The 12,582-nt window shown below is 43.4% G+C and overlaps 1 protein-coding gene across 1 annotated transcript in view; it reads left to right on the top strand.

Annotated features, from left to right (window-relative positions):
* zfpm2a (zinc finger protein, FOG family member 2a) overlaps positions 1-12,582 on the top strand; it is an 89,702-nt gene that overhangs the window by 37,657 nt on the left and 39,463 nt on the right. The window contains exon 5 of the mRNA XM_085366806.1: positions 8,227-8,338. Coding sequence (XP_085222932.1) covers positions 8,227-8,338 — 112 coding nt within the window. The remainder of the gene's footprint in view (positions 1-8,226; positions 8,339-12,582) is intronic.

The raw sequence follows: 12,582 nt of genomic DNA, 5'->3' as shown, positions 1-12,582 counted from the left end.
CTGATTTCCAGGCTTTACAGAATAGTCGGCCAGGCATCGACAGTGAAGCTCAGAAGTCCCTGGCTTCACACATATCGTCTTGTTTTACAGTGCGCAATATGTCTTCCCAAATGAATGATTATCCAACACTTCAATACACAACAGACCTCCATTGCAGCAAAGGCGCAAGACAAAGAACAAGAAGGAAGGAGGAAAAAGAAAGAATCATGGAACAAAGTTGAGTGGTGCCAGCTGCTTTGCCATCTGTCACTGTCATGGCTGTAACTTGTGATATGTTGAAACAACTTTCCTGTGAAGTGCTGGAGATAATCCTCGATTGTTTCCATTTGCAAGCCCCTGATAGTCCTCTTGGTATTCCAATACTAAGTGAGTTCAAATTGAGGTTCGATGGCAGTTGCTGATGGCTGGCCAGTTATAATTGTAGAAATTATATCCTTGTTGTCCCTTTTTAAGGAGGTTTTAGTTTGAGCTCCTTGTTAGAAGGCGAGGATAACGAGACTCTGAAATCATACATTATTCAAAACAAACTGCTTCCTTTCTCTTCTCTTTCCTCTTGGTCAAATTGGCAGGGGAAGTGGAGGAAACACAGAGGCTCAGTTGCTTCACCTCCTTTAGAGAAAAGACGGACACCCTACAGGGAGGCAAACCCCTGCTGGTAGACCTTGATAAGTCCTCGCCGTCCCCTGTCCTGGCCTTAGCCCTCTGATCTTCAGCCTGGTTGGCTCGGGGCCTACCAAAGACGAAGCCCTGTCAAAATGACTGGGTGGATGAGTAACCAAGCAGAAAAATCCAACTCTTCTGACAAAAAAATGAAAAGAAGAGCAAAAAAACCCGACAATGAAAGGTTAGATAGGAAAACTGATAGGTAGTAGAGGAAATAAAGGTCTGGCTAGTGTCCATTCTCTCCCTGTTGGTCCAGCAGCTCCTCATTAGATGGACGCGTATGAGGCTGTCAAAGCAGAAATATTATACCGCGGGGTCGTCAGCAAACTAATTGGGTAACAAAGACCATTTCCAGCTCGAGAAACCTCTCTTTTAACAGTCCGTGTGCTGAGACTCTGATAAGAGAGTTCACGTCTAATGCATTTAGTGAAGGGCAAGTTCATCATCTTTATCTTATGTACTCAACTTGGTGTAAATATTGTTGTTTTTTTACAGTGAGACCCCGTTTCTCTCGAGTGCATGTAAGGATCAAACTATTGAACGCTGCGGCAGCGTGCAGGTGATCAGGTTGTATGCAAATCTCAGATACCTTTGTTCTTTGTGTTCACTGTTAGAACAAAGTTAGTGAGGCTTGTGTTTCTTCAGTTGATTCTTAATCTTCGCTCATTTTTTATGTATTGCCTTTTCCCTTCTGCTTATTATAGTTATTATTTGGTACACTTGGATATAGAGAAACCTCACTTTACCAATCAGGAGGCGATTCGGCCGCACAGAATGAAAGAGACTTCTGAAATATGAAATCACATACTGTAGATGCTAAGCTAATGCATCATGAAATTTATAACTCCACCAGAGAAGAGAGGGGAGTTCAAAAGAATATTAAAATCCAGTACCTAAAGGGGGGCACGAGGGTTTATCTAAAGTCAGGGGCTTCGTTCAAGCCTACTATTTTATTGTTTGTCTTTATTTGCTGCCTCTGACTGATCCTAGTCTTCCATGTGTGGTTATGAGAGCAGGGATTTGTTGTGACCCCATTGACAGATTGACTCCCGAGTTCCCCTTTTCTTCCTCTTTGAAGAAATCCCCCCATCCGCATGTTTATTCCCAACAGAGAAAGAGGTGGATCTGTCCAGAGAATATGCCACCTGCCACCTTGACCCCCAGGGGCCTTGGTAATATCCATACAGGTGAACATTACTGGCTCCAGGTTCTCTATTATGTTCCCTCACACAGCTTCTTGCTGCTCGGGGAGTCAGACCTAACTCACATGCAAAAGATCAAACAAGTCCTTGCCAATTGAATTCAAATGGGAAATTTTTGAGTAATTCAAACAGTGAGTAGTGAAGCGACAGGGCTGTTCTGTCCCCTGACCAAAGCCAAACACAAGGAGTACACGTGTGTGTGTATATGTGAGCCCTACCTCCAAGACATGATTAAGTCCCGGAGCACATGCATTACAAATTCCACTTTTCCTTGTTTACATCTTCAAATAGTTCTCGAGACATATGCATAATACGGAGTTACGGCAGCACTTCATTTACTCGTGAAGTTGAATTACACGTTCGCCACTACAAAGAAAGTTGGAGACATTGTAGTTTTGATGCTGAAGGGCTGGGGAAGTGAAGACGTTTTATATACAGTATGTGATGAGGGCGGGCGACATGCTGATGTTAAAGGAAAGTGGGGTAGGAAAGGAAAGGAAAGGAAAGGAAAGGAAGCCAGTGACATGAAAGAAAAGAAAATGTAATGAAAGAAATGATGGATCAGAAGGGAGGGCTGGAGAAAGGGGGTTGCTTGTCTTCAGGGCAGGTACAGCTTACACTAAACTGTTTGGCTTTAGAGTTGAAGCACCTCAACATGCCTGAAGGTCTTGAAGAATAGAGAATTGATGTGTCCCCTCTACCCCACCCACCCTTCTGAATCTCTATTCTTCACTCCTATCCCCTCTGATTGAGCAAGACGCAGATTCGTTTAAAAGTAAACAGAATAGGGTGTAGATGTGCTATTTGTAATTTAGCATTGCTTCCCAATCAACATCCAGAGCAGCCAGTCATCAGTCTCTTCATATTGTGGCTTAATAAAAGCAACTGAACATACAGTAATCATGCAATGCCACCCATAGTCAGTATAAATACAGACCCCATGTGCATTTCAATGGAGCGACGTAAGTAATAGCTAATGCAGCACATGAACTTTGATGCTTACAGTCCAGTCAGCAGGATAAAAGGTGATTTAAATGAGAAAATATTTATTTCCCATAGCGGCGCCATGATAGCGGCCAGCCAAATAAAGGCACATGCGCACAGTGATGGGTGTCCCTTTAAAGATTCCGGGAACAGCAGTGACTCTCTCAGTTTAATCGATTTTAAAATGAAAAGTCAATTTAACAAAGTTGAAAAGAGAAAGATGGGCTAAGGGAAGAAAAAAGCATTCTCTTGCACTCAAGCAGTAAACTAACTGCTGCACAGAGCAGGCAGAGATTTCAGCTGAATTATCTCCCACCTCACATTTGCTCTTAGGCAAGCAGTTTAAAAGCCAGGCGATTGAGCCAGTGATCCAATTTGAAATGCAGAAATGATTAGAGCAGCTTGCCTCATTTCATATCGAAATTCTCTGATTTATGACAGGGCACCAGCCAAGATCTATCTCTAAGGGGAATTAGTGTGCAATTCCTGCATATTTCTGTTATTTAGCCTCCCAATAGAAGATGCTATAGCCTGAGAGGGAGGGGTGGGGGGGATGAAAGCTGTATGTAGGTATCTTTTCATTTCAGCAGATGTAACCATAGCCATTTAGAAGAGGGGGAGAATGACACAAAAGCAGACTTGAGAAATGGAGGTATTTCCCACTTTATTGTGGATGTCGACAGAGAACCTTATTTCAGGGCGCAATGAAAAAAAATGCAGCACCTAACTAAGCATGTACACAGCTTTTTTGCCAGCGTGGATAGCGGCGGGCGAACACAGGCTGTGAGGTTAGCTCCGGACGTTTTTTTTTTTTTTTTTTAATTCAACAAAAAAAAGACCCTTGCAACCCATCCATCCTTGAGGCTAAGAAAATATTAATACGCAGAGCGATAACGAGGGCTAGAGGAAAATCTCCCTTAATGAAATTTCCAGTTGACCACATGCAATTTGTTTCATCGCAGTGAACAACTAATTGCAATGGACGTTATCAAGGTGTGAGTGTGCTGTCTGCTGTAAACTGACTGGTAAAACAGGTACAAATCCTTTATCCTCACTCCCATGTTAGAAACAGAGAACATATAAACTCGACATAACCCATACGTAAGCTTGTATCTTTATATATATATTTATATATTTAGGCTGCAAATATAGTACCGCAAAGGACACGGCACTTTTAAAATGATTTGGGCACGCGTTGCCAGGTCAACAGTGGTCAGATGTAATGTGGGGATGAGAAAATGCCGTTATCAGCTATTCAGGAGCAAAAGAGGGAAAAAAAGATGGAAATAAAAAACAATTGTTGAAACAAGGCTTTTACTGTGAAAAAGAGGGCAAGGTTCAAAAATACTCAGAGTGATTTGACTGGAATATTTCCACTAGTGTTTTCATTTGGAAATGGCACTACTTTGGCACCGAGTGGGCGTTGAAAGATGAATGCATAAAGCCGGTATATGTCTTGAGATATTCAGACGGAGCGGTTTTGATCTCTCAGTTGTCTAAATCCTGCAGCTGTGGGATCAAGACGGATACAGTGCCAGTCGGTGACCTTGGTGGAGGGAGGGAGGTGGTGGTGGTGGAGGGGGTGGGCGTGCGAGTGCGAGTGCGATGAGGAAAATAATCATTCCCACCGCGGTTTGTATCGATTTCACCTGCCCTGACCATGAAACGGGTTAAGAGTAGCCAGTGGTGGTGAAATGGTCAGCGGCGATATCATTAGCTTGTTGTTTACACAGGGAAGCAGGGAGTTAGAAGGCTGAGTGTCACAAGACACTTTCTTCTTCACCTCCTTCAGCTGATCAGAGGATCATGGTATCAAGGAGGGATTAGTAGCGACTTGGGATTTGTGTGATTGGTTAATTTATTGCGGTGATGGCAGGTCTTTCATCTATGGCAACATTTAATCAGCGCAGCCACAGAGGCTATTACAGGTTAGCTCCTTTCTGGAGTCAGTCCGGCTGTGCCATCAGCTCTATCACAATTCCCCTGAAATTTCCAAATTATCTGGAACAGGCTTTAGCTTCTCAGTAATAAAAATTAGAACAGATTCCCGATAGAAGCTTTTGCTCACACAGGGCCAATTATAAATAGTACAGCCCTGCCTTGGAAGAAGGAAAAAGGGGAAGGAGGGGAGGAGAAAAATCCAAGTCTGAGAGATGTGCGCGGAACTTATCGTTCAGCCCCTGCTCCGCTCTGATCCAAATCCGTGTGGCTGAAAATTTATATTAGATTTTATCACAGGGGCCTAAGTCTAGAAAAATCAATGAAGGTTATCTTTTATGTTGCAGCAACTTGTGGAAATATTGATTTTCATTTTATAGTGAATTTGGAGCATCAGTTTGTAATCACTTCCTCGCTGACTACACTGTTTTGGTCACTGTATCTCTTACACGAGGAACGGTAACAGAGCTCAGAGGAAGGAAGAAAAAAAAATAAAAATACCGAGAGAGTATTGAAACCACTGGAGTGAAAGCAGACAGTGGATAAACCGTAACACACTATACAGAGAGGAAGGCTGGGGAGGGGTGGGTGGGTTACAGGCTCTGACAGGGATGATAGTCAGTAAACTGATATTGTATCTGTATAAACACAACACATCGAACGTTTCCCTGTTAATAATATTTAGTTTTAATTACAAAAATACGTGTAGTCCAGGCATGAAAAATATCAGAAAATAACAAAAATGCTTTAGAGGAATTGGGGAAAAAGTAAGATCAGCAACTTTTCTTTCTTTTTTTTACTGCCAACAGGGGTCAGCATATTTTCCAGTTCCCCCTCAGTGTGCTGTTTTGGGCAGGAAAAAGCCTCCCTACGTCACATCCCCCCCTTTTTTCTCTTTTTTTTTATGGCTGGCATCTCTGAGAGGAGTTTGTTTCCGTACAGCCAGTCCATCTCTGAGTCCCTAGCTCGAGGGAAAATCGCAATTTTCTGCCTGTCAATCTGCGTGTTTTTTTCCCTCTTCTGGCCTCGGCCACTTAGGCCAACTGATCCAGTTGTACCAATGTTTTCATTTGCATTTGCAGAGACGCTCCTCGCTGCGGTGACGCCGCTGTGTCTTAATCCTAAATTTGTTGTGCGTGCGGTCGTTCTTGTGCGCTTCTTTGTCTTTGCGGGGGTTGCTACACGCAGGCTGCTTACAAAGCGCATATTGTCACTATAGATGCTTTATGTAAATCTACACTGAGACTGGCTGTCAGGGGCTTGTTGCTGCTCACTTTGCAAGAAAAAGGGGAACCAAAGCGAATAGTTGACAGTGACAGTTAAATCAAAGCTAATGCATCGTAAGTTTCTATTACAGCGGGAACCAGAGGAACAATTGCGATTACTGCCACAAGTCTTAACAAATTGTGATGGTATTTCTAACGTAACATGGGAAGATGTGTCGTTAATATGGCCGCTTTGTCTCTGCTGGCTACATTAAGAGCAGCTGGAATATCATGAATTCCCAGAGGTGCAGGAGGATGGCAGAGAGGCCTCTCGCTGCTGAATAAGAGATGGCTCCAGTCTGGAGATCTGAGAAAGGGTTAATCTGATTTCCATTTCAGATAGTCGTCCTAGCAACAATCGGCCTGGTCTGCTCTGCTCCTTTGACAGGGGTGTGAGATTTTCAGGTTAGCCAGATAGAAGACTTTATTGTGAGGCTAATTTGAAATGTGAAATTGCGGACGACTTAAATTACAGAGGTCCTCTCTCTCTCTCTCTCTCTGTCTCTCTCTCTCATCTGCTGCCAGGACGGGATAAGGAGATGCCAGGAGAAGGAATAAGAATATCAACAGACACAATTTGCTGTCTGTGTTTGATCAGTTTTGCCGGTGTAGTTTGCCAATGTGCGAAGCTATATATATAAAGAGAGAGGGACTATTTCAAAATCTGTCTCTATTGAGTGTCTGCGTTTGCCTTCGTCATTTTGCAGACAAGATCCAAACAGATTCCTATCAGCTCTCTCTGAGATGTATTTGCCATTTGTAAATAATGCTCTCTCTCTCTAAAAAAAAAAAAAAACATAAAAAATAAATAAATAGAAATCCATGTCCTCCAGCCTCTGACTAGATGAGTTCATGGAAAGAGAAATGGGCGGGTGGACGAGTAGGAGGAGGAGGAGGAGGGGGCATGCAGACACACTGCCGGAGCACAGTGCTCATCTCTTGTGCATATCTGTGCCAATTCAGACCTTTAACATGCTCAAGTGACATTTGCATTTATCCTTGAAGGTTGCTGCCTCTTGCGGGGGAGAAATAAGTGAAAAGTGCGCGAGAGGGCTGGTATTTTGCTTTTGCATTAGGCAGATGGACAGTGTCCTGTCACCGGCCGCCTCAGATGGGGAAAAAGAAATGAAGTGTCGAGATTGCAGCCCAACCTATTTTCTCTTAGCTAAACTGTTTTCTGTAGGCTCCTAATGAAGGGGAGGCCCCGGGGTTCAAAAGAAATGGCCTTAAAATAGTGACATTCTGCCTTTGAGTAATAGGCTACTGTACCCAGCTGCCTGAGATGTTGCAACAGCCCCTCCACCACCTCCATACACACGCAACGTATGCACGACACCACCAACGCATTGCTTTACAAGAAGCAAAAGAAAAGGAGAACCAGCATAAAATAAAACAGACTAGAAAATCATGTGAGGATGAACAGCGCAGGCGAATGTGGTGACAGCGCAGCATGTGAATCTATTATAGAGGGTGTAGCTCTCTATCTCACTCTGTTTTATTTATTTATTTCTGATTCTTTCAGTGGAACGAAACCCCACGTTTGACCTCTGACCAAGAAGAAAAATGACCTTACACATTTGGAATAATTTCCCAGTATATTATAAAAACTCTGACCTCAATCGGCCTTTGAAATGGATACTGATTCTTTAAATTCTTCCCTGCTTGTTTCAGGAAATAGTGAGATCCTGGTGATAGCGAGGCACAATGCGCCCAAAGTTCACCGCCGAACACTTGCTTCCTTCTCTCTGAAAGTCACCGTCCTTTTTTTCCCCTTTCTTCCTTTCATTTTTTTATGATTCTCAGACACGTGAGATGTTTTATTTAATCTAGTGGATCTGATTCTGGATCTCCGGGTTGAATCCTGGATGAAACAGATACAGTGCGGGCTCTTGCACCCATTTGCCATCACACCAAGCACTGCATTTGTCTGTTGGCCATCTCGCACACACACATACACTCATAAAAACTGCCCTGATTTCACATTTTCTCAGCAGTGTAGGAAAAAAAGAGAAAAAAGGGATTGTGCTGGACTTGAGTTGCACGCTGTATAGTTTCTGAAATTGCCTCTTTATGGTCATTCAGTGCAGCGGAAGAGCGTAACTCAGAGGTTATTAATGTTTCTTTAATCACCAAAATAAGCAAATGATTAGTGTTTGTTATCTGTCCTCGACCAGAAGACGAAGAGCACGGTCCCGGTGGTGTTGAGCGCCGGCCCCAGGTGGCTGCTGGATGTGACTTGGCAGGGAGCGGAAGACAACAAAAACAACTGTGTGGTGTACAGCAAAGGTAAGCAAGCCGCGCCGGCATCCTGTTATCTCTCTGCAGCGCAGCACACCACGCCACAATCCTCCATCCACTCCTCCTCTGCCTGTCTCTCTCCCTCTGTCATTCTTTTAGTTTTTCCTCCTCTCTTTCCTTCTCTTCTTCTTCTCAAAGTCACAAACAAGCACAAATAATTGCATCTACACAGCCCACGAGGACACACAGAAAGGCGCGCTCTCGCTCCATATCTGTTTTCCTCATCCAAAGAGTCGTTTATATCTCTAAAACTCTGATTGGGAACTGAGAAACATCACTTGACACACAAAGTTAATAGTCTTTAGATTTCACAAGGTAATTAATGCCCCCCCCCCCTTTCCTCCCCACACTCTTTTATACTAAGTGAATCCCTATCTCGGGGTAGATAGCGAGGAAAAGCACGAGTGGAGATGTGTTTGCCACTTTGCTTCATTTGTTCTTCTCGGCTAATTCGGCGAAGCTTTAGTCGTACATCTTTTAATAAATCAGCTGCATTCATACAACTTCCCAATGAGAAGTGGATTTCTGTAAACATGTGTTGAGGAAAAGAAAAAGGAAAAGCACCGCTATCTGTCAGAAAATCCATGTTAGTTATACAAAAGTAATCCAAAGCGTGCAACCCCCCCCCCACCAAAAACCCACGACCCACTGTCACGACGATAAACTCCTCAATCCCCTGCATTGTGTCCAGCAGGGCCTCATTAAAGGAGCCCCGCAAACTGATCTGTGGAGAGCTGGGTTTGTTGCAGATTGCACGAGAAGATGCTCGCACTGTACACAGCACTGACACTAAAGTGTGGAGCTTCACTCCTCATGAAAGCGCATGGCTTCTGCAGCTATAATTGGGTCTTGACGGGTGTTAACCAAAGAGACACGGCGAAATAAATACGTAAATAAAGATGTGTTTGGGCTTCTGAAGGGGTGGGTAGGGGGGGCCTCTATTTATCACTTTTCAAAAATGATTACCCCGTGACAATACCCCCAAAGCTGAAATGGAGCTTCTTCTCCCTCAAAGTGAATAAGTGGCAGGAGTGGGATTTGCAACCCGGATTTTCGGTCTCCCAATTCTCATCTACTAATCACTAGACTGCACTGGGGAGTTATCCTCTTAACCGGCTACTTAACTTTGTGCTCTTTATCACCAAATCATTAAAGTTTTGATAAGCTGTTAAAGAAGATTATGCACTTCTTTAAAATCTTCTAATCTTTTTGCTCACAGAGTGACTGTATGAAACAAAAAGAAGGGCAATAACAGGATTTCTCACTTCTTCTTTTTTTTTCTTCTTGAGAATTTCCTCTGCCACTCTTCATACATGTATCCTGGCGATAACATCACACACAGCATCATCGCCACCTCAGCTGGGAGCGCCTTTGTTTGTCGCTTCCAACTTGACCTTATTAAATTAAAACACAATAACATCTCCAGACGACCCCTTGTGTGAGTCGCTCTTGTGCTCTGCTTGTATAAGTTCATTACTCTAAATCCTCCACAAGCATCAGCACATGCTTGCCACTGATAATAAGCGATAATAGGGGGAATGTTGAATACAAAGAATTAATTCAATTCTCAGAGTTAAATATCTCTTGTCACCTCAGAGAATCAGTAAGTCGATTACTCGGCTCGAAACAAATTTCGTCACCTCTTGTGGAGGAACGCGATCAACGTGTTGGACTTTGAAACAAACTTTTAGCGCACTTCAAAGATTCAAACCAAAATCCAGCCTGCGCTATTCCACACTTGACTCGAACTGGTCTGCAGCAACTTTACCAAAAGCGAGTTGCATAAATTGGGTCGGGTGTCCGTTTCTCTTGCTTTTTCTCTTCCAAAGAAAGAAAAAAAATTGTTCCACATTTTTGCTCCTGGCAACCTTTTTTTTCTCCACCTGGACTTGGGAGGAAGTTGAGAAAGTGATGAAGCGTTTGATGCCGCGCGGCCGTTTGACTCTTACGTCCAGACTGTGACTCGATTTATGCTGCTCATTCTTCTTCATCGCTTTCCTTCAAATATTCCAATCTGCATGCGTGCGCACCCTCTGGAGGTGACATTGAAATGGAGTGCCGGCGTGCCGGAATGTCAAATCTTTGTCAAATTTAATATTGAATTTGGTCTTTTTTTTCCTTTCTTTTTTTTCGCCTGTCGTTTCTTTTTTGAAGCCGTGCTGGAATTGTGTTTATCGCATTGACGCTGGCGCGGACCGACTAAAGGGAAAAAAAGGCTTCTCGGAGTCCGGCAAGAACTTTCTTCCCACCTTGAAAAGCTGAGGCCCAGCTTGTTTATATCTTCACCCCTGTGCTGTGTTTCCCGTCTGTTGGCTGTTTCGTTGCTCCCTGAGATGCGTTATTTATGGAAAACAGTGAATATCTCAATACACAGTATGCTTGCAGAATATGCTTTGGCTCACGTTTCAGTGGTCTCGGCTTTCTTTATGGCTGCATGCAAAGATAGTAGCAGTTCACTTTGGATGCTTGCCAGTGTGAATCTATGGGGGAGTATCTCTAAGTAAGGGATGGTGATTGGTTTGAGTGGCTGTAGCTTAGTGCTGGACGCTCTGTCCTATGATTTCTGCATTGCTTTTTTATTTTATTTTTTTCGTACAAATGCTCATCCTCTATCCCCGAAACTTGTCAGGAAGTGTGTGTGGGGGGCGTGGGGGATATGTGCAGAGCGAGGGAGGACTGGATTCAGCAAAAATGATTCCTCTGAGAGTTGTAGCCCTGCAATGTGTTATGTATAATACATGCACTGGAGTGTGTAACAAGCAGCAGGATGGCATAGTCAGGTCCCCCCACAGGGCGCCCCTGGTCATCAGCACCAAGAAACACTTACCTTATAATGTCACATATTCGACCCAGTTTTTGAGATGCTGCAATTCCTGTTGCTATAGCAAAATGATGTTTTCCCTGCCCTCTGTTTGCACGTCTGTATCACTTAATCGAGACGAGCAGAAAAGCATGAATATTTAAAAAATGCGGGGAAAAAAACAAGTGGAAGACCATGAGTAATATTTGAGTCATTTAAAATGTCTCCAATTAAGATTCGCATTCGTTTCATGAATATAAATTCTTCTTCGAATTCCCCTTCCTCAAAATGAGAGAACAGCACGAGCCCTGAAGTGGAAGCGGGAAAAAGTGCAATATCTGTTTTTCCCAGGCTGTCAGCATGGCCCTGTTTGTTTTACATTAAACTCCCAGGAAGAGCCTTAGCAGCCAGCCATTACTAAAACTCTCAATTCCTACTACTGCGCTAACTCATTATCGAGAAATCCACCTGGAACTCCCACAATGCTCTCCTCCACACTCCGACAGTTTCTTTGAACCGCCGAAGTTCTAGAAACAGGCAGCAAGTCTGCAGAGTAATTATATGTTACAGTAACGCCGGAGAATGAGGAGACGGAGCGAATGACAGACAGGAGGGAGGGAGGGGAGACAGGGGAGAATTTTCTGTACAGATAAACAACAGATTGATAAACAATGCAGCTGGAAAGTGGGAGAGATTTAACAGAGAAAACAAATTCAGACACATTGTGATTTCTTTTCATCGTCCAACGTCTCTCGGCTGAACGTGTTAGCGATGAGGTTCAGATGTCGCAAACCCGCCTGATTGTGGATTTCAGCAGCTGCTCAGAGAGCCAGCGTGACCACCGATGTGCTTATGCTGTCAAACAGCTTTCTTAATGATAAGGTGTTGTGCTGTATTTCCTCACTTTAGTCACCTCTCGGAACTTTTTGACCTCTCTGCCCTGAGGTTAAGGAAGTCATGAATACATTCAATTTTTTATTTTTATTTTTAAAGTGTAGTTTTTCCACAAATGTTACCCAAACAGGAATAAATGCTCCTCTTGTAGGGGGACTTTTTGATCACATTTAACCCTTACAGCAGCAGATAGGTGTACTTCAGTGCCCATGCGTATGGTAAATAATTCAGGCATATTTTAATCATACTATGTTCCCATTATGTGAGGCCTTTCCTCTGCTGCAGGGCATCCAAGTTCAATCAGACACAGTCACATCTGAACTTACAAATAACAATAAATCAATTTGAATAAAAACACGACATTTTTTAGGAGTGAGGTGCCACGCACGATGATTCGGTTCATCCTTGCTTTGAACCTCAATTGCGCTTATACCTGATATCTACGGTAAGCCAGGTGAAACTATACACAGTTAACGTGACCACATTACGTGGCATTATTCAGAGGTCACCGAAACTTTTGGAATGTAAGCCTCTTAAG

The sequence above is a fragment of the Diplotaxodon limnothrissa genome, linkage group LG11 (genome assembly GCF_057381915.1).
Source record: "Diplotaxodon limnothrissa isolate DT_005_m linkage group LG11, D_limnothrissa_male_GT1.1, whole genome shotgun sequence".
NCBI classification, from domain to species: domain Eukaryota; kingdom Metazoa; phylum Chordata; class Actinopteri; order Cichliformes; family Cichlidae; genus Diplotaxodon; species Diplotaxodon limnothrissa.
The sequence above is the reverse complement of the archived record's forward strand: the minus strand, read 5'-3'. Positions and strand labels throughout refer to the sequence as shown.